Source organism: Cucurbita moschata, unplaced genomic scaffold (genome assembly GCF_002738365.1).
Source record: "Cucurbita moschata cultivar Rifu unplaced genomic scaffold, Cmos_1.0 Cmo_Scf00042, whole genome shotgun sequence".
NCBI classification, from domain to species: Eukaryota; Viridiplantae; Streptophyta; class Magnoliopsida; order Cucurbitales; family Cucurbitaceae; genus Cucurbita; species Cucurbita moschata.
The window spans coordinates 1,377,695-1,398,840 of record NW_019268558.1 but is presented as its reverse complement, the minus strand read 5'-3'; the positions used below and the strand labels follow the sequence as shown (position 1 = coordinate 1,398,840).

Below are 21,146 nucleotides of genomic sequence, written 5' to 3'. Positions count from 1 at the left end.
ATATTATTGCATGGAATGGATGATTATATAAATTGTTATATAAAGCATGTTATAGGTTATTTTCAACGTCATAAAATGAGGTAGACGTTAAAATCTATAATAAAGATAAGTGCATGCTCACTAAGGGTTAAGAACCGAGCACGATTAATTTTAACAGTTAAAAAGGGTCGATGTCTCATAAAATTGCGGTTACAAGAAAGCTCACCTGGCACGATCTTGTCTAAGGCTGAAGGTACTTAAGTTGACGGTTTACGGAACACCCACTACCTGGAGATCGGACCAGTACTTGAGCTTAGTTAGCCCAGTTTTATGAGCATGCTTAAGTGATGTAAGATTTAGAAAAATCACCTAGACTTAAGTTATATTTAATTAGCCGGAATATACTTAAGTAAAGAGTATACCCAACCATCTAAAATACTTAGTGGGAGGAAAAAGGTGTATAAGATACATCGTTTTCTCTTCACGCTCTCTGTAAAATTCACACAGTGAGATTCATGCTCGGCCTCGTGTCGCCCTGGGAGCGTCCTCCATTCGGAAGGTATTTGCATGAGTCAATAACAAGGTGAATTGAGAAAGTATTTATAGTAAGTGGGAGAAGGAAGTCAACACGTCCTATGGTCTCCACCACTAGGTTGCACCGTGAGATTCCCATGTTCCGCCTGCATGTTGCCCTAGAGCAACTACCCATTCGGAGGGTCGTAACATGGGAGTCGGAACAACGCAAACTCCAGAAATGGATAGGATTTCTTAAGTTCATTCCCAACTTTGGCTTTTTCATTCGATAGCGTTGTTGGGACCGATTTCTGAGGTCTGAAATTGGTGGGTCACACTTGCGAAGAATTACTAAGAGTTAGTATATTCTTGACCAAAATAGCGATAACTAAAACACTATAGGAACAAGAGTTATTCTGGAATTAGTGTTTAAGTCAAGAATGTCTTGGTTTAGTGAATGAGTGATTGACTGCCCCTCGATAGCAGTTGCTCTAACTCACTAAAGTATCGTTGCAAATTAATAATGATTTGGGTGCATTATTATATTTGCTAAAACTGATTGGATTAAACAGGATTAAGTCAAATCACTAATAGAATTTTCTTTATATCACAGCATGACAAACTCAATAGTACAATTACTCGCTTCTGAGAAATTAAACGGCGACAACTACACAACTTGGAAATCAAACCTAAACACAATACTGGTCATTGATGATTTAAAGTTTGTTTTAACTGAGGAGTGTCCTCCAAACCCAAACTCAAATGCAAACCGAAAGGGCGTGGGTTCAAATCCCACTCTCAACATTCTTATTTTTCGAAACCGATAAGATATTGCATTAGATGATATATTTGATATCTTGGAGGTACCATATTGGCCTTAGAAAGCTTTACGTAGATGCTTTAGAGAGGGAGCTACCTTGCCGAAGTTGAGATGGCCGAGTTGGTCTAAGGCGCCAGATTAAGGTTCTGGTCCGAAAGGGCGTGGGTTCAAATCCCACTCTCTGGCCTTAGAAAGCTTTGCGTAGATGCTCTAGAGAGGGAGCTACCTTGCCAAAGTTGAGATGGCCGAGTTGGTCTAAGGCGCCAGATTAAGGTTCTGGTCTGAAAGGGCGTGGGTTTAAATCCCACTCTCAACATTCTTGTTTTTCTAAACCAATAAGGTATTGCATGAGATGATATATCTGATATCTTGGAGGTACCATATTGGCCTTAGAAAGCATTACGTAGATGCCCTAGAGAGGGAGCTCCCTTGCCGAAGTTGAGATGGTCGAGTTGGTCTAAGGCGCCAGATTAAGGTTCTGGTCCGAAAGGGCGTGGGTTCAAATCCCACTCTCAACATTCTTGTTTTTCTAAACCAATAAGGTATTGCATGAGATGATATATCTGATATCTTGGAGGTACCATATTGGCCTTAGAAAGCATTACGTAGATGCCCTAGAGAGGGAGCTCCCTTGTCGAAGTTGAGATGGCCGAGTTGGTCTAAGGCGCCAGATTAAGGTTCTGGTTCGAAAGGGCGTGGGTTTAAATCCCACTCTCAACATTCTTGTTTTTCTAAACCAATAAGGTATTGCATGAGATGATATATCTGATATCTTGGAGGTACCATATTGGCCTTAGAAAGCATTACGTAGATGCCCTAGAGAGGGAGCTCCCTTGCCGAAGTTGAGATGGCCGAGTTGGTCTAAGGCGCCAGATTAAGGTTCTGGTCCGAAAGGGCGTGGGTTCAAATCCCACTCTCAACATTCTTGTTTTTCTAAACCAATAAGGTATTGCATGAGATGATATATCTGATATCTTGGAGGTACCATATTGGCCTTAGAAAGCATTACGTAGATGCCCTAGAGAGGGAGCTCCCTTGCCGAAGTTGAGATGGCCGAGTTGGTCTAAGGCTCCAGATTAAGGTTCTGGTCCGAAAGGGCGTGGGTTCAAATCCCACTCTCAACATTCTTGTTTTTCTAAACTGATAAGGTATCGCATGAGATGATATCTTGGAGGTACCATATTGGCCTTAGAAAGCATTACGTAGATGCCCTAGAGAGGGAGCTCCCTTGCCGAAGTTGAGATGGCCGAGTTGGTCTAAGGCGCCAGATTAAGGTTCTGGTCCGAAAGGGCGTGGGTTTAAATCCCACTCTCAACATTCTTGTTTTTCTAAACCAATAAGGTATTGCATGAGATGATATATCTGATATCTTGGAGGTACCATATTGGCCTTAGAAAGCATTACGTAGATGCCCTAGAGAGGGAGCTCCCTTGCCGAAGTTGAGATGGCCGAGTTGGTCTAAGGCGCCAGATTAAGGTTCTGGTCCGAAAGGGCGTGGGTTCAAATCCCACTCTCAACATTCTTGTTTTTCTAAACTGATAAGGTATTGCATGAGATGATATCTTGGAGGTACCATATTGGCCTTAGAAAGCTTTAGGTAGATGCCCTAGAGAGGGAGCTGCCTTGCCGAAGTTGAGATGGCCGAGTTTGTCTAAGGCGCTAGATTAAGGTTTTTGTCCGAAAGGGCGTGGGTTCAAATCCCACTCTCAACATTCTTATTTTTCTAAACCGATAAGGTATTGCATTAGATGATATATTTGATATCTTGGAGGTACCATATTGGCCTTAGAAAGCTTTACGTAGATGCTCTAGAGAGGGAGCTACCTTGTCGAAGTTGAGATGGGCAAGTTGGTCTAAGGCGCCAGATTAAGGTTCTGGTTTGAAAGGGCATGGGTTCAAATCCCACTCTCAACATTCTTATTTTTCTTAACCGATAAGGTATTGCATTAGATATGATATATTTGATATCTTGGAGGTACCATATTGGCCTTAGAAAGCTTTATCTAGATGCTCTAGAGAGGGAGCTAGCTTGGTCTAACTTGAGATGGCCGAGTTGGTCTAATGCACCAAATTAAGGTTTTGGTCCGAAAGGGTGTGGGTCGAAATCTCACTCACAACATTATTGTTTTCTTCTAATTTTCTAGAAATCCCAAAATTTAATTAATACACTTAAAAACTTTTTAATAAGGGTGAAGTTCTTTAGGAAGATAGTTAGAGTGTCATGTCGGTAAAGAAGGCGATACCATTTCACTTGGAGGTTAGTGGAAGATGGTGATGTGTTTGGAGAAGATAGAGGGTGCAAAGAATCCAGCAAATATTATTTCACTTGGAGGTTAGTCGAAGATGGTGATGTGTTTTGAGAAGATAGAGGGTGCAAAGAATTCATCTAACATAAAATGTGTTGACGTTCAAATATTGATGTAAGGATTCGAATTTTTGTTTTATTTATTTTAGATTTTATGCTAAGATTTTATTTTTTTTGCTGCCAAAATGAAAAGATATTATGCTAGCATTTATTCTCCTTACAAAAGGTGCGATTTCTAACCAGAAAGTCACTACCTTAATGTAAAAGTCATAAAGACCTTTTATATTCCCATATATAACTCTCCTCCTTCCTTGGAAACAACTTTTTCTCTCCAAACGTTTAGGGTTTTCGAGGGTGTCTGAGAGTACGGAAAAATCGAGAGGGTTAGCCAGGAAACACGTGTGAGGTGGTTTGCTGGGTTTTCTTCGGTGAGTGGCCGGAGGGAGAAGCGACCGAGGCTATCGGTGTTAAATATAGTTGCGCGTCGGTTGGAATAGGCGAGGGGTGTCATCGCATCGTCGAAATTGGGGTTGTGACGTCGTCGTTGGCGGCGCAGCGACGATTAGGGTTTTTGCGAGATTTTGGGTAAGGAAGACAAAGGAAAACGGGTCGGGTTAACGTTTGGCCTCTAGACCAGCCCACGGAACGAACGCGAGCCCTATGCGTTTCGGCCCAACGCGAACGCGCGCTGCAGCCTTGGTCTCGGCTCCGTACGCGTGCTCTCGGCTCGGCTTGACGTGTACAGCAGCTCGGCTCCATCAAATCCCGCAGCTCAGCTTGGCGGCTTAATTGGTCGGCTCGGCAGCTTGGCTTGGTGAATCGGTATCACTATAATATATCGATTCTAAGGTTTTTGGCCCTTTCGAAGTCATTTCTGCCCTTAGTTTTACCATCCGAGGTCAGTATGGCTCCTAAACATTATAGATTAGGTCGAGGGTTTATTTTGATAAATAGCATGAGGTTTAGCTAGGGTACCTTATGAAAGGTTCTAAATTTTTATGTGGTTATCATAGGACATATTTAACCACTGGGATTAGCTCGTTGTGAGTGACTTCAACCAAGACCATCGAGGTAAGTGACCTTACTGTTGGAGTTAGCTTTCTACGTGTTGTATGATGGTGCGTGCCCTGTGGCACCTACATGCACCATATTTTATGTGATATGATTATGTGATGTATAGATTGTGTTGACCGTAGACTGTGTTTGTTATGTGATGTATGAACTTGTGTTGACTATAGATTGTCTATATTATGTCATGAATGAGATGTTAGTATTATATGCCTGAATATGTTGATTGATGCCATAGATACACGTAGAATTATCGAGTCATGTCATGAGATGTTTATGTAATATGTCATGTAATGTAAGTCATGTGAGATGCCATGTGATGTAAGAAACGTAAATGCGATGTTAGCACTGCTTATGTAATGTCGTGTTAGATATGTTAAGGGACCTCATGCATATATGTATGTCACGTGCATCGGGATTCTTTCCCTTTATGATACGAAAGAATGAAATACGATATTTATGTTCGCCATGATATCATGCGGGCCTTTTCTATTCTGTGGTGTCCGGCTACGTGTAACACGTTGTGCCCGACCAAGTCAGGCCCATGAGCCTGCCTGGTGGGTTCATGTACACGTATATGGGCCATGTGTGAAGGAGTACCACACATCCAACCCTACCCGGAATACCCATGAGCCTGCCTGGTGGGTTCATGTACACGTATATGGGCCATGTGTGAAGGAGTACCACACATCCAACCCTACCCGGAATAGAAAAGCGCCCAAGGCTATGAAAAGTTTATGAAAAGTTAGGTCCCGCTCATATGTTGCATGTGTTTGCATTCCTAACCCCAACAGTGAGGTGACTTACTAAGTATTTCATAAAATACTCAAGCCACGTGGTACCTACATTTTTCAGGTAAAGGCAAGGCGCCAATGTACGGTTGACGGCGAAGCTGAGGCCACCAAGGAAGTTGGAGACGGGCTATTTTTAGGAGTTTACTTTTATTAGACTGTTTTAAGTTATAGGATTGAGTATTGTTTTATTTGGATTTATTTTGAATTCAGTATTAAAGGTTTATTTTCGAAGTTTAGGTTTTGTTTTGGATTCATGAATATTTATGAAAGACTTTTTCAAGGTTATTTATAATGAGCTTCCTCTTAATGAGATAAGTATGCATGGGTGACGTCACTAATTAGGTTAAAGAAAATTAGGGGCGTTACAATTGAGGTTGTGCAAAACCTCAATTGCTATGGTAGAATGAAATTCTGGATCAGGATACAAGTTGTAGATTGTTGGGATATGGAGACTATTCAACATCTGGTAGACATATATATGGTAGATATTTAGTAATGATCTTGTTAAGGATATTTAGTAATAAATTATAGTTTACCATATATATTATATTTGATATTTTATTATAAGGCAAATATCTATCTTTTCCTTTATTGTTATTTCCATTTATTACTATTTTCATATCCTTGTAATTTATTTGATTATAAATAAAATAACTTTCATACCATTTTGGTGCGGTGGATTAATCAAACATTTTTATGGTATTAGAGCCATTTTGGTATAGCAACCCGGATCTTTTCTTTTCAATGGCTTTTGAAATCTTCAATTGTTCTTCTCCACCACCACTGCCGCCTTTGACGCCGCAGGGGCAGTCATCATGGTTGCTACATGCAGAGCCGATTGATTACTCTTCGACTCCACCCTTTTGACCTCCAAATCATCCTTCGCCATACTCTGTACATACAACCTCACCTTTTCCAACACAATCGATTTTCCCTCATCCAATATAGTCTCTCCCATTTTCTTCCCAATCAACCCTTCATCCTTCACAAACCCTAATCTCAGGATCCACACTAGTGTTCTCTTCAAAAATATACGGAATCTTGACAAGCCCATCAACCTTTTGCAGAGATTTACCTTTGGAATTTGGGTGCCGCACTGGCCTCTTCGCCAATCAAGTTGCTGCCGCCCTTCTTGCCAAAATTGGCTCCTTCTTCCAGCGGCCCTTCTCGCCAAAATTGGCTATTTCACCCAATGTGGCGACTCTTTCGGCTTCAACATTTTCTTTGTCCCTTGCTCTAGGTTGCCCCTTCTACTTATTGGGGTTAGACATATTCTCACTAGAGCCAAGGCAGCATCGTCACTAAGCGACAATCCCTCTTCATGGGTTAGACATATTCTCGCCGAAGCCAAGGCAGCATAGCCGCTGAACGACAATCCCTCTGTAACTTTCGATGGCCAAGAAAGTGTTTCTCTACGTCTCCTCTGAATCAGGTTGTTGACATCTTCATGAAAAGTGTTTCTCAACCTCTTTGAATTTTTCAGGTCCAAGCTTCACGTTCGTTGAAATCCGACGCTCAGCTTGCGGTGGGGTGTTAAGGATATTTAGTAATAAATTATAGTTTACCATATATATTATATTTGATATTTTATTATAAGACAAATATCTAATATTTGCCTTATTACCATAACTATCTTTCTATTTATTGTTATTTCCATTTATTAGTATTTTCATACCCTTGTAATTTATTTGATTATAAATAAAATAACTTTCATACCATTTAGATGTGGTGGATTAATCAAACATTCTCAAATCTAGTATAAATATATATGTAGATGTTCGGTAAAGATTTGATAGAGATATAATTCTTATATACTAATGTAGGTGGTTAAACCTATATTTAGTAAGCGAAAACCCTATATATACCCATAGTTCTTACCTAATGTACTTTCTTCCTTCTATACTCCGGTATATATGGAAGTCATCAATAAAACCTTTAGCAAATATTTCTCTCTCCTATTATTTGTGTTCATCTTGATCGAGTGTGTGCGTTGTTGAGCGATAATAATCCCAACAGAAACAAAGTTATAGCATAGGGATATAAAGATGAGGCCGTTAGATGTCATGGAGGTAATATACTAGCCTTAAGAAGCTTTATATATAACGCTCGAGAGAGGGATGTTAGTTGGTCTAAGTTTAAGTGTATTAATGTGGGGATGGTCAAGTTTGTCTAAAGTACTAGATTAAGATTCTAGTTTGAGACGTTGGTTCAAATCTCATTTTTAACGAAGTTTTTATATACAAATAAAATTTTTAATACTATATTATTAAAATAATTTGAACTTTTAAAAGGGGACAAAAAAAATTATAAAAAGCTCTCAATTTAAATAAAGAGTCTACATCCTACGTCCCCTCTGACTCAGTTTGATGACACGTTATACTGTGACTAGGTATGTAAGTCTAAACTGATAAAATATTACCTGACATGATATAAGTCCGAAATGAACTTTATATATGATATTGAATTACATAAAGATTTTTAATAAAGATAACGTTCTAAGACATTTACGAAGGAACGTAACCCAGAAATCAATATCTAATAACTTTTAAGACTAAAATTTAATTAATACACACTATTTTAAAAAGCTATGACCAACTACTATTATTTCTCATTTTTATGCTCACACGTCATGAACTTTTATAATTTCCTTCTTTAATTTCTCCATCTCTAAAATTTTTCCATTTTTAAAATATTTTTCCTAGAATTTAAATAAAAGAGGAATGGAGTAATTTATGTTTTAATATTTTGAAAGATATAAATATAAGAAATTTCACCTCTAAATAGTTAATTTTAAAAATAAATTGGGTATATTGCGTATTTGAGTGTCAGAAGATTTCTATTGATTTAGGTTATTTGTTACTTATTGTTTTTACTCCAATAGTCAATTTGTGTTACATTTGATTTCACAGCGCCAACCGAGGGTAAAAACATCCAATACAATAATATCTCCCTTTTCTTTCTCCATTCCAAATACAGCTCCTCCTGCCTTATGGGCGGGTCCGACTTTGATACCAATGGAGATAATACTCTTTAACAAACCCTCACCTCCTGCCTTATGGGCGGGTCCGACTTTGATACCAATGGAAATAATACTCTTTAACAAACCCTCACGCTCCTCTTCTTAAACAAACATATCTATCCGTTTAGCACTGATCTTTGTTATTACTTCATTTTCATTTTCGTAGATTATTGAAGATTCTATTGACATATAGTTAACATAACGCTTGTATAGCCGAGGTAGAGGGAAAGAACAAACTTTCACATTGGGTATGAGTTTGAATTTGACGGGAAAGGGAGAAGGTTTAGAACGCCAGGTGTCGCAACAAAGAACCCAAGGCGCACCTAGAAACCCAGGACATGGTATAAGTGGAAACGGTATTTGATCACTCAAAACCATGGTTATTTCCCAAGAACAAAATATTTATAAAAATTAATCAAATTCAAATTCTTTTTCAAGTACACACAATCCTGCGTATTGCTATAAATGCTCACTCTGTTCCTCAATTCAACCCACCAAACACACAAATCCATTTACTTTCATTCCATCAAACATTCTTTTCTTCAACCAAAATCCAGCCATGTCATCCACTGTCGGTCAAGTCATCAAATGCAAGGGTACGCTATCAATCAATCAATCAACTAATCCTGTTTCTTTTGTTGTTTGGATGAGCCTTTGATGTTTGTGTTTGTGTTTGTGTTTGTGTAGCTGCTGTTGCATGGGAGGCCGGAAAGCCACTGGTGATCGAGGAAGTGGAAGTGGCACCACCGCAGGCCAATGAAGTCCGATTGAGGATCCTCTTCACATCTCTCTGCCACACCGATGTTTATTTCTGGGAAGCCAAGGTAAACTTGTAATCTCTGCTTTATTTCATGAAATGGGTGTCAGAGTTTTCATTTTGTTTTCCTCTCTGTGTGTTTTTAGGGCCAAGCCCCGTTGTTCCCTCGCATCTTTGGACATGAAGCTGGAGGGTATGTATTGGTTTTGTTCTTCTGATTCTTTGCTTTTGATTTCATGGGGTTTTGATTTTTTGGGGTTTTCTCTGTTTTTTTTATGTCGTTTGGACAGTATTGTAGAGAGTGTTGGAGAAGGAGTCACAAATCTTAAACCAGGAGATCATGTTCTTCCTATTTTCACTGGTGAATGTGGGGATTGTCGCCATTGCCAGTCGGAAGAGAGCAACCTGTGTGATCTTCTTCGTATCAACACAGACCGTGGAGTCATGCTCAATGATGGCAAGACCAGATTCTCCATCAATGGACAGCCCATTTATCACTTCGTTGGAACCTCCACTTTCAGTGAATACACCGTTATTCACGTTGGCTGTTTAGCCAAGATCAACCCAGCTGCCCCTCTCGACAAAGTCTGTGTTCTTAGCTGCGGCATTTCCACAGGTCTTGGTGCCACTTTGAATGTTGCAAAGCCTACAAAGGGTTCATCTGTTGCCATCTTTGGACTTGGAGCTGTTGGCCTCGCTGTAAGTCATTCAGCCTCTGAATTCACAGGTTGTGATACCAATTCCTAAACGTTTTTGTGTTCTAGGCGGCTGAAGGAGCAAGAATTGCCGGAGCATCCAGGATCATTGGTGTTGATCTGAACCCAGCTCGATTCGAAGAAGGTACAATCAAGCAACATAATGAGGTTTTAAAGGGGATTTTGATGTATGACATGATATATAAACGTTTTTGCAGCGAGGAAATTCGGATGCAATGAGTTTTTGAATCCAAGGGATTACAAGAGGCCAGTTCAAGAGGTGATAGCAGAGATGACAGACGGAGGTGTCGACCGGAGTGTGGAATGCACCGGAAGCATTCATGCGATGATCTCAGCCTTCGAATGCGTTCACGACGTAATTAAACAAAACCCCATTTACCATTTGGCATTAAGTTTCAAAGAAAATCACATAAAATTGTTGCTCTGTTCTGAAACAGGGGTGGGGTGTTGCAGTACTAGTGGGAGTACCAAGCAGAGACGACGCATTCAAAACTCATCCCATGAAGCTCCTGAACGAGAGGACTCTAAAGGGTACCTTCTTCGGCAACTACAAGCCCCGATCCGACATTCCCGGAGTGGTCGAGAAGTACATGAACCAGGTAAGGGAATAATTTCAAAACCCCATTAAAGAATGTCCCTGATTATTATTGTTGTTGTGTTTAGGAGCTGGAATTGGAGAAGTTCATCACACATACAGTGCCGTTTTCTGAGATCAACAAGGCATTCGATTACATGCTGAAAGGGGAGTCGATTCGATGCATTATTCGAATGGATGAGTGATTGATTATGACATGAGTTCATAAGTTTTGTGGGTTTGGTTGAATGCGTGGGAATAAGACTATGACTCTGTTTTCGTTTTTGTTGTTTTTTGTAAGAGTCTCTGTTGTTGGTCTTTTTGTCTTGTCGTTAGATAATTATATCCATATTTATTCGACAAAATAGTCGATTTTTAATCAAAAAAAACATATCAGATTTTTCTGTTTATTTATTTATTTATTTATTCTTTTTGGCTAAATTAATTACGGTAACTTGTTTAAAAAGTATCCAAAGCTCCAATTTTTTTAATAAAAAAAAATATATATATATAAAGGTATTAATATTACTTTTAATTAATTTATTGAGGCAATAAATTATGGTATGGAAATGAATTGGAGTTATTAAAATAGAATAAATTATATAATTATAATATTAAAAGGTGAGATGTTTGAAATATATGGACCGTTATGTCGTTTATGAAGTCAAAACATGTCGCTTTCCATTAATTACCAATAACAGTAAAGTTAAAAGTTTATTTTGTTACTTTATTCGTCTATTATATTATTATTAGTTTTATTTTTACACAGAATCTCAAAAAGTTTTTTGTAACTTTCACTTTCCATTATTTAAATAATTTTATTTAAATAATAACTAAAAGTAATGCATGTTAAGAAAACCACTAAAAATGAAATAATAAAAAATTTAAAATGTGTATATAATAAGTTTGAATTTATTACTATACTTGAAAAAGTATAAATAGGTTTTAAATGGTCATTTAACAATATTCCTATTTTTCATTTATTGTTTAAAAAGATTGACCTCTACAAAATTTATTAATTTACCATACATAAAATTAAAATTTTAACTTCATTTAGGAAGTTAATTTATATCAAAATTAGTCAAATAATAGTAACAATTTTCATGTATATATATATATATATTTCCAAAATTTATAGAAAAAATCTAAAAAAAAGTCTAATTTGTTTTATAAGAGTAAGTTCAATTATAGAAAAAAAATATTTTAATCTATTTTTAATATGCTATGGATCTAAAACCTATGGAATATTATGCATTTTTAACTTGATACTATATTTTAAAAACTACCATATTTGTGTAGGAAATGAGCTATTCATTCTCTACGTGGAAGCATTGGAGATCGATTTAATTTTAATAATTAAAATAAAGCATTCTAATAAGAGAAAGAAGTTGAAATTGTATTTGACAAGTCTCATTGATATATTTTCAATGGTATAACTTCATCTACTTGATCTTCTTTTCTTTGATATGATTCTGATGCCAGTAAATATGTTTAAGGGAGCCTGATATGAACTACGACAAAAGAATTTTCGTACCTCAAGATCCAATTATAAGGACGAGAGTCAAGAAGCTATAACAAACCTTGTACACTTATATTCAAGCTATGGTGAGCTCGAAATTCTAGAAGATGTTGGAGACCTCCCTTATATGTTGTGTAAAGTTGAGTTTCAAGAAAGAGATGCATTAAATGCACTTTAAGTTGCATTTAATGAAATCAGCTAAATTTATGGAATTAGTCAAAAGAGGACTAATAAGCACATTTCATTCCTTGCACTATTTAATTATAATTTAAATATTTGTTTGTCATATTTGAGCTGGTTTTTAATATAGGAGTTAAGGTTATATTGTAACCCGCGTAGGTTACCATATTTCACCATTAACTAGTCATTTTAATATGGAGGTGATGGGTATTTCTGATCTACTAGCCAATTTAATTTGGAAGTTATATATCACATATGTTAAGGTTGTGAAAGCTATATATCACATTTTGAAATTAAAAAGAATAGAATTTCTATATTTCTTTAGCTTTGTTGAGGGCTAAGATTTTCTTTACAAATTCTTGTGTTTAGAACTTGCATGCTAGTGTCATTCAAGTAGTATTGATAAAACTTGTTGTGAAGTGATTCGAATCACGAGTTTTTTTTACTCTTGATCTTGATCATCAAGATAATCCGTTCCATACTTTTCCTTGGGTTGATTCCATATCAGAGCCTCTCGACATTACTCATTGGCTCAACCTTAGATTCTTATTGATAAAGACTTAAAAGGAAAATCTATCACATATTTGAAATTATATATTAACATATGTGCCACAAAATCTCCTAACTAGTTTTATAATTAATTAATAATAATTTTGATGGTTTAATATTATTTATTATATGAAAAACTTAAACATATTAATAGGGATGAAATTGGGTATCTTATTTCAGTAAAGTCCACTATATAGTGTTTACAAATGATTCGATTCAAATTGTTTATATGGAGATATAAGAGTGGACATATCCTATATAATGAGTTTGTACAAGACTAGACTATAAAATATTCGACCTGAGTGGTAATGAATTGTGTATAACACCTTAAATAGCATTTGGGAAGAGTTTTAAAAAGGAGTAAAAACAAGAAAGAAAAAAGGAATAAGGAAAGAATAAGTTAGTTGATGATTTAAGTGTCACACTGTTTCTTTCTTTCCCTTTTGTTTCCAAATTAAGGAAAGAAGAAAGAGAAGCATTAATAAGTACTTTGTTAAGCTAAAAGGTGAACGAGTATTTTCATCTTGTGAACCTTTCTATCTCCACACCTATTGTTGATTTCCCATAGGAAAAGACAGGATAAGGATGCTTCTCTATTAGGATAACGACGTTCAGTGTCATGTAATGTCATCGATTCTTCAATGGATTTATATAAAATTTTAAGCACTTTAGAAACTTGGAGTATGCGTAGCAACTTTGATGGGTGTTTATGTAAGATGAGTTAGCATTAGGATTGCACAACTCACGCACTCGATTTAGATATAAAAAAAAACATGAAGAACAAAAAACAAAAGGCACAAAAAAAAAACATACCTGATAATATCGTGATTGAAAACTCCACATAGTTTAAGATAAGATAAATAGATTTCAAGATAGATTTTATCTAAATGGGATAATAGATAAGATTAAGATTTTATCTTTGAATCTACCTAGGATTGTTATACTTCCTCAAATATTAAGTTTTCTTACCTCCTAAGTTGTAAGGACCTAGATCCACGGCTAGCAAATATTGTCTTTTTTGGGCTTTCCCTTTCGGGCTTTCCCTCAAGGCTTTAAAATGCGTCCGCTAGGGGAAGGTTTCATCCCCCACCAATGTGGGACATCACATAAGTAAACTTAACCCATAAGTAATTATCTTATTCCACAACTTAACAATTCTCTTATTTGAAAATTGATCCCTAATCTAAAATTTATTCTTCAAAGATTCTTCTTATCGTCAAATTTTCAAATTCTGCTAACGTCAACTCATTTTGTCAACATATCAATTGGATACACCCTCTATTTTCTCAAAACGCATATTACCTTATTCTACTAACATGTGAGTGAAATAATTTCTTCTTCTAATGTGTTTTGTATTTGAATAATAGCCCGGGTTCTTATATGACACTTGTTTTCAGACTTCACTTGGTCGAGATAGTGATACTTTTGTAATAGCCCAACATAAATAAATAAAAATAATTTAAAAAATTAGGTTTTTTTTATAGAAAAAATGCTACGGCTTTCCTTCTTCTCTGATCTAATCTTAGAATCATATTCTTTTCAACTATTAATCGTCCAAATGAGTCAATCTACTTCCACGCGACCCAATGGAAACTTTCCATTTGTTGGGGTCTTGAATGCTGAAATCAAAATCATCTCCCTTGTTATCTATTTGGAAGGATCCTTATGATGAGATGATCTTGTTATTGTTAGTATCGATCAACAGCACCAATAGCACACGCACTCGCACTCACGAGAAATATTAGCTAAAGATTTTATTGATGAATTCAGGATATACAACGATAAAGAATATAGGGAAAGAAGAGAGTACTTTTTGAAAGATGTACCTATTTCTACTAAGGTATATATATGTATGATTTCCACTTACTAAATATAGTTTTAATAGATTTATCCCCGACCAAATAAAATCTATCAAATACGTCTCTACCAAATATTTACCGAACATATACCATATCGTATCTTTTACTATAAATAGTCATCATACTTCATGTCCCAACAATCTGATTAGTAAACCAAGAATTTGGTTATCAATGCATCGTACCAACTAAGCTTTTACAGAATGTTGAAACATCAGCACATCTTGTCAACATGTTTGCTGGATTCTTTGCACCCTCTATCTCCTCCAAATACATCACCACCTTCCACTACCCTAGGAGTGAAATGTTATCGCCTTCTGTGTTTTGTCTTTAAATGATAGACCGGGTTCCTTACCAACTGTATGGCACTCTGACTATCTACATGTAGTTAATGGATCAGATAAAAAAACAAAAAGAAATTTTCGTGGTCGTCAACGAAACCAAAAACTTCGACAAACGCCGGAGTTTTCGTTCTCACGCGACCCACGAGCCTCGCCCAACTTCGGGGGTCACCACCACAACAGACCCCAACCCTCAGCCAAACTGCCTGCAAGGAAGAAAACGAAAAATCGTGAGAGTGAGGAAGAAACCAACGACGCTCCAGCGAAGCCAAACCATACGAAATCGACTTCGAAACCTCCGTTCTACACAACAAAAACAATCCCAATGACCTTTACACACATTTGGGATAGATTTCGACGTTGCTTACATGTCGTACACCGTCGAGTAAAGGAGACAGAACGTCGGATTTTCAAACCCTCTCAGATCTGAGAGTGTTAGGCCCTTACGAACCAAACAAACACCATAAACGAGATTAAGGGAAGGAGGAGACTCAGAAACGGAGGAGAAAGGACGTCGGAACGACGTTACCGAGGAGAGAGAGAGATCGCTGGAAAATTTTGAATAATCGGGTGAAGAAGATGAAGTCCGACCCGAGGGTCGGACCCCGCGACCCGAACTGAGTCCAACCCATTTTAGTCCAAACCTCGACCGACGACACCCCCGCGGCCCAGTCGCCTCAGCCCAAACCAAAAAGCCCAATTACAGCCTAACCCATCAGCCGCGACCTGAGACCAAAAACCCAACCGACCCGAGACTCACAAGCCCAATCCAATACCCGATACTCACAGCCCAGCCCACCTGCAATCGTTTCCTTTCAGTCCAGGCCTAGTGCACCACTCGCGGTCAGCCCAAACCCGCGACTGCAACCCAAAAACCTGCGCTTGACCCAACTTCAGCTAGCACATGCGGCCGCTCCTGGTAGCGCCACGTGGCAGATTCTGGCGCCAAACTCTCCTCAGCTCCAGCAGCTTAGTTGGCTCCGACAGCTTATTCAGCTCGGGAACCCTATTTCTGACCTGTTCGGCACAATTCTGACCCTCCCGGACTTGAGTTCAACCCCATTTAAGGTAAAATATATCATTTTAAGGCTGTATTTCACAAATCTAAGTTGGAAATTAATTATGTTTGTGAAATACTAACGAAGGTGTCGAATGATCCAATAGGAACCAACCACCAACAGAAGCATAGGACGTATATTAGGAGCTTATATTTTAGGGAGTACTTCAGCTAAGGCCTACCAAGTAAGTGGCTCACCTGTCGTAGGTTATGCGTTGTATGTTGTATGTTGGCACGTCCCTGTGGATTCACACATATCATTAAATTGTATGCTAGACTGTTATACTCGTTTAAGTATGCTTGTGAAATGTGAATGTATGTTGTTTAGTATGATGTGATGTGCTATGCTTATGACATTTATGATGTGTCTGGATGATTCCGGCATGAATGGTACTATAATTTGAATGTAAACAACATGTAATGTATGACATGAAATCAAGATAAATTGCATGAAATGTAACCCCATTAGGATTATGTATGATACGTAGACTGAAAAATGAGAAATGACATGTTAAGCATGAAAGATGATAGCGGGGTTATATTCATTAATGATAAAAGTAGAAATATTTGAGACCTCATGCATTATGTGTGCTCATGCATTGGGGAGATACCTCTATTCCATCACGAGGGTACGGACATGTACACCCAATGACAGGGGTACGTTCGTTACGTTTTACATAGCGTTGCCGTGACGGTTACTAGTTCTAACAGGTGTCCGGCCTAAGGAGCTCCTAGAGTATGCTCGCCTGACAAGGAAAGTGGCCCAGCGGCGTGCGAACTGACTGGTGAGCCCATACTCGCATGTATGGGTTGTGTGTAGAGTATATGGTACACATCCAAATTACCCGTTAGGACAGCACTCTAAGAAGATAGATTGAAAAATAGGTCCCATCATCTCATTTGCATGTGATTGCTGCATAACCCCGATAGGGGGTCACTTACTGAGTATTCTAGAAATACTCAAGCCTCGCACTACCACATTTTCAAATAAAGGCAAGGCACCCATGTGAGACCGACGGCAGCATCACACATCTCGGAACCGTGACACATGCATAGGATAGTTGATTTCCATTCGTAATATAGATTAGTATTGGTTGAATTTCATTTGCATTCATAGTATAGGTTAGTATAGATTGAATCCCGTTTGCATCATTAGTATAGGTTGAATTGTAATCACGTTAATAAATCATAGGTTAGTATAGAACATTTATTTTAGAGCTGTTTTTCCTTTCTTTCCCTTGTATTCGTTATTCATAAGGTAATAAAAGACAAAATTATGTCGCAGTTGTGATAAGAGCCCATTTAAAGTAAATTCTGCGTTTAAAGTATAGTAATGACCTTAGATTAAATAAGTAAAAATTTAGGGTCGTTACATGAAGAATCTTCTCGCACTGCTTCTTGCCTAATTCTTCTAGATAGTCTGTCATTCATATCATCTCATTCCAGCTTCAGGTATTGCCACATACTCAACCTCAGTAGATGAAATAGAAACACATTTTTGAAGCCTAGACATCTGATCATTCATGGCTTTCTCCCATTTGGTTGTATCCTCCTGAGGCCTCGTCGAAGGGCTCTGGTTCCCCTTCATTAGTTAGCAATATATAGTGTAACGAAGGAACATACCTCTTCTAACGTTAACTTTAACCATTTTTTCCCTAAAATTTCACTATTTTATTTTATATTTATCTTGATTTTTGGAACTTTATAAGTATTTTTCCTTCTAATATATCTCAAAATTTAGTCTTAAGGTGCTTGATAAATTCTTGAAAGTTAGAACTTTGAAGAAAAATCGGGTATTTAAGTCTTATCAGCTCAGGTGTTACAAGAGATAAAAAACCTAGCATTCTCATAAGTATATTAGCTCCAAGTTGCTAGTTCAGAGAGCCTTAGAGATAAGAGTTCGAGATTTAAACTGCCTAGATGTCCTAAATACCTAGTTAACCTCCACAGTAGCAAGAGAAGACTAAAAAATCTCACTAGACCTACTAGCATTGTGAATTGCATCATTCGAGCCTATCTCTCCTATCTCCTCGAGTAAACCATTAGCGTTATGAAGATTACAAAAGTAGAATTGTCGAGCGTGGCCTAGGCCAGGTAGCGTAGCGTATTAAGGCTACTAGATATCATTATCTTATGGAACTAGTTAGGAGTCTTTTGAACAAGGTATTTGCACAATAAATCCATCTTGAGAAGGGTGAGGAACCATCGAAGTAAACTCAGTAGTTGGTTGACAATTAGGGTTGTTCCTCCGTATCTTTTGAACTTTATGGTGGTTTCTTTGGAAACCCAACTAACCTTACACAAAGATGTTTAGAGAGAGGTAACGTATTTTCCTATGATACAGGACAAGGTTGCTCCTCCACCGTTAATACCGATCATTCTCTTTCAAAAAAATGTAAGCTGATTAAGTCTAAAAAACCAGTAAAGATGGTTCACCCCGAAGTTTAGTTACAACATCTAGCCGGTGCTAAAAAAATGTTAAACTTTCAGACCTCTAGGGGTTTGTAACAAGTAAGAGAGCTTCTTAGAACTTTAAAGCCTCTCCAAAAACTCAAACAGTTGTAGAACATAGACTTGAATTCCGTAAATTCTAGAGAAAAACCCATGGCAATGTAGTAAGGTAAGGATGCTCTCGATTAAAGCCTACGAGTAGGTTGTTTTCTGAGTATGTTTATACTTACCATATTCTACTTTTCTTTTATAAGTGATCGTTGACTGCTGGTGTCATGACCCGATTTTCGAGGGTTCAAAAACCGAATCGTGACTAAAAAGACGAAATCGAAAACAAACAAAAGGAAGATAAAAGAAAAGAAAAGCAAAGTAAAAAGATAAAAATACTATTGAATTAAAACAAAAGAGAGAAATTTTGTTTATTAATTATTACAAAAGAAATTGCAAATATAAAATAAAATATAAAAGACTCTAAAACACCGAAAAGGGACTGACGCTTCGGAACGACCCCCTCTGTGACTGTACAGCTCTCAAACGCTCCTCTACCTCGACCAGCAGCCAGCGAACACCTGAGAAAAATAAAGGAGAACGGGATGAGTATAAAAATTATACTTAGTAAGCCACCTACTTGTAGGCTCTCTTCGCATCTTAATTTAACAACATTCCCACGGTTTCCTACTTCGGTTCTAGGACATCTGGTTCTAATCTTAGTCCCTTGGGACTTGTCCCTTGGGTTTCACCGGTTCGTCGTTCTTTCATTAAACGCCTAGAGGTTCCTTATGCCAAGCTGATATGGTCGGTATCTCTCTATGAGGCGCTACCTCTACATGGCTATCTAGGACTACATGGTATCTAGCCTAGGGGTGTGCTGAATACCCCTACGCCCATATAGTCCTCCTATGGGGGGCGCGACCCAACCCGTTCCCATGCAGCTAATGGGCTGTACGACGTGGGGACACATTTCCCATGCGAAATGGCTAAGAGCAGCAAGGACTGATCAGGGACCCTTGGTCCTCCCACGAAGCTATAGATACCGTTCTCACGCTCGCAATCTATGAACACTCCTAGGTACTTTCTTGCCATGGTGAACTGCTAAGTTCCTAGGGGAAAATTAAGTCTGGCTGGAGAGACATATCACTCCTAATAGTAATTCTCTAAGCTTATCATAGAAATGGGTACTAGAAAATAACGGGGTGTGCATGACACCGTCTTCTAACATCCTAATATTCATGCAAACTAGGCACGCCGGCTCAACGAGGCGATGGCCTCCATCCAGCACCCAAAACACGAAGTTCGCGCTCAATGGGGCGAATTCATCCATCTAGCACCCGAAAAACGGAATACACAATTCCAACCTAAATTAAGTGCATGCATACGTACAACGGAAGCTTAAGGCATACAAGCAACACTCAGATAATTCACCCAACACATCATAACAATCCATCTGATTAATCTCATTCATGGAGAGCTAATTTAAGGCGCATACATACAATCCAAGCGAACCCTACAAGTATTTCTTCCTAAATACCGGGTGGTGACTTACCTGGTTAACGCGTGCCCTTTTTGCTAGCGTTTCTTTGCCCGTGAGGTGTCAAAAAGTACTGATTTCTTTAAATTAGGTCCTTATTCACGTAAGAACAGTATTAGAACTGGAACCGGGACAAAAATCGGGCAAACAGAAAGCAACCGGGCCAAAATGGCCGTTCCACGCGTGGGAAGGCACCAGTCGCAGGCTGCACACGCGCCCGCCTCCGCGTAGTCGCGGGTCGGCCGGTCCGGTCGGCTCGGCTCGCGTCGCGGTTCGGCCCAGCTTGCAGGCGACACGTGTCGACGCCTCGCAGGAGCTGCATTGCTCCAGCCAATGGTCGACGCGTGTCCGGCGCCTGTCGCCGCCGACTGCCGCTCGCCGGCCGACTCTTTTTTTTTTCTTCTTCTTTCTTCTCTGCCTTTTAAAAACCGAAACACAACCCTCTATTCCAATTTTCATATCTTTCGATCCGTTGATCAGATCGACATGATTCCTTCGGCAAAGTTTTAGATCGTGTTACGGGCTACGTCCTCGTATTTTTTTCGTAATTTTTGCTTAACTACCGGATGAGTTAAGAAGGTCGAAATTTCGCTCACCGTTCTCGGACGACTCTCGGATCTCCGCCTTCGGGTTGAGGTCTCGGCCAAACTTCTTCACAGATCATGCGTAGAGTTGTTCCTAGATGAATATATCAAGATTTCAGATCTTGATTCACAAAGAAAAACCGTAGATCTGAGAAAACGTTCAAGATCTTTACCTTGCGTGTTTTCCAACTTCTTGATGAAAAATGGGACTCCGGCCACCCACATTCTCTTTTCCCTACCAAGAAAGTCTCTCTGCATGATCTTCAGTTCCTTGCATCATGATCTTCACCGGAATAGACTCCGACGGTAGTTTTCGGTGAGTCTTCCGGCGGTTCATCCTTTCTCCTCTCTCTAAGTTCTCTACCCCTTTCTCTCACTATCTCTCTTTTGCAGGACTATGGATGGGGTTTCGTTTGGACCCCTTAGGTGGTTGGAGGGGCAAATTTACCTATTTGCCCCTCTCGACTTTTCCTTTTTTTTTTCTTTTTCTATTTCTATTTCTCTCTCTTCGGGTATTACAAACTCTCCCCCCCCCC

At 38.6% G+C, this 21,146-nt stretch overlaps 1 protein-coding gene, 1 long non-coding RNA gene and 7 other non-coding genes across 9 annotated transcripts; 8 read left to right on the top strand and 1 right to left on the bottom strand.

Annotated features, from left to right (window-relative positions):
* The first annotated feature begins 1,547 nt into the window (after positions 1–1,547).
* On the top strand, positions 1,548–1,628 carry TRNAL-AAG. The gene has a single exon. It is a non-coding gene; the product is annotated as a tRNA-Leu (tRNA).
* Positions 1,629–1,749: 121 nt separating this feature from the next.
* Positions 1,750–1,830, top strand: TRNAL-AAG. Its single transcript has one exon. It is a non-coding gene; the product is annotated as a tRNA-Leu (tRNA).
* A 121-nt stretch (positions 1,831–1,951) lies between these two features.
* Positions 1,952–2,032, top strand: TRNAL-AAG. Its single transcript has one exon. It is a non-coding gene; the product is annotated as a tRNA-Leu (tRNA).
* A 121-nt stretch (positions 2,033–2,153) lies between these two features.
* TRNAL-AAG lies at positions 2,154–2,234 on the top strand. Its single transcript has one exon. It is a non-coding gene; the product is annotated as a tRNA-Leu (tRNA).
* Positions 2,235–2,355: 121 nt separating this feature from the next.
* Positions 2,356–2,436, top strand: TRNAL-AAG. Its single transcript has one exon. It is a non-coding gene; the product is annotated as a tRNA-Leu (tRNA).
* Positions 2,437–2,548: 112 nt separating this feature from the next.
* TRNAL-AAG lies at positions 2,549–2,629 on the top strand. The gene has a single exon. It is a non-coding gene; the product is annotated as a tRNA-Leu (tRNA).
* Positions 2,630–2,750: 121 nt separating this feature from the next.
* Positions 2,751–2,831, top strand: TRNAL-AAG. Its single transcript has one exon. It is a non-coding gene; the product is annotated as a tRNA-Leu (tRNA).
* A 6,144-nt stretch (positions 2,832–8,975) lies between these two features.
* Positions 8,976–10,943, top strand: LOC111433417 (alcohol dehydrogenase 1-like). The gene is made up of 8 exons (XM_023070471.1): positions 8,976–9,094; positions 9,186–9,322; positions 9,402–9,448; positions 9,546–9,954; positions 10,020–10,095; positions 10,169–10,326; positions 10,409–10,570; positions 10,635–10,943. The coding sequence occupies exons 1-8, from the start codon at positions 9,058–9,060 to the stop codon at positions 10,749–10,751; spliced, it is 1,143 nt and encodes a 380-aa protein (XP_022926239.1). The 5' UTR covers positions 8,976–9,057; the 3' UTR covers positions 10,752–10,943.
* Positions 10,944–18,978: 8,035 nt separating this feature from the next.
* LOC111433420 lies at positions 18,979–20,740 on the bottom strand. The gene is made up of 3 exons (XR_002708808.1): positions 20,637–20,740; positions 19,705–19,707; positions 18,979–19,067 (listed from the first exon to the last, which is right to left on the bottom strand). It is a non-coding gene; the product is annotated as an uncharacterized LOC111433420 (long non-coding RNA).
* Positions 20,741–21,146: the final 406 nt, after the last annotated feature.

Bases quoted from the DNA above. Each gene is read 5' to 3' on its own strand.
- LOC111433417 (XM_023070471.1), top strand. From the start codon at position 9,058: ATGTCATCCACTGTCGGTCAAGTCATCAAATGCAAGG. The intron at 9,323-9,401 runs GTAAACTTGTAA...GTGTGTTTTTAG, and splicing joins TTTATTTCTGGGAAGCCAAG to GGCCAAGCCCCGTTGTTCCC. The intron at 9,449-9,545 runs GTATGTATTGGT...TCGTTTGGACAG, and splicing joins TTTGGACATGAAGCTGGAGG to TATTGTAGAGAGTGTTGGAG.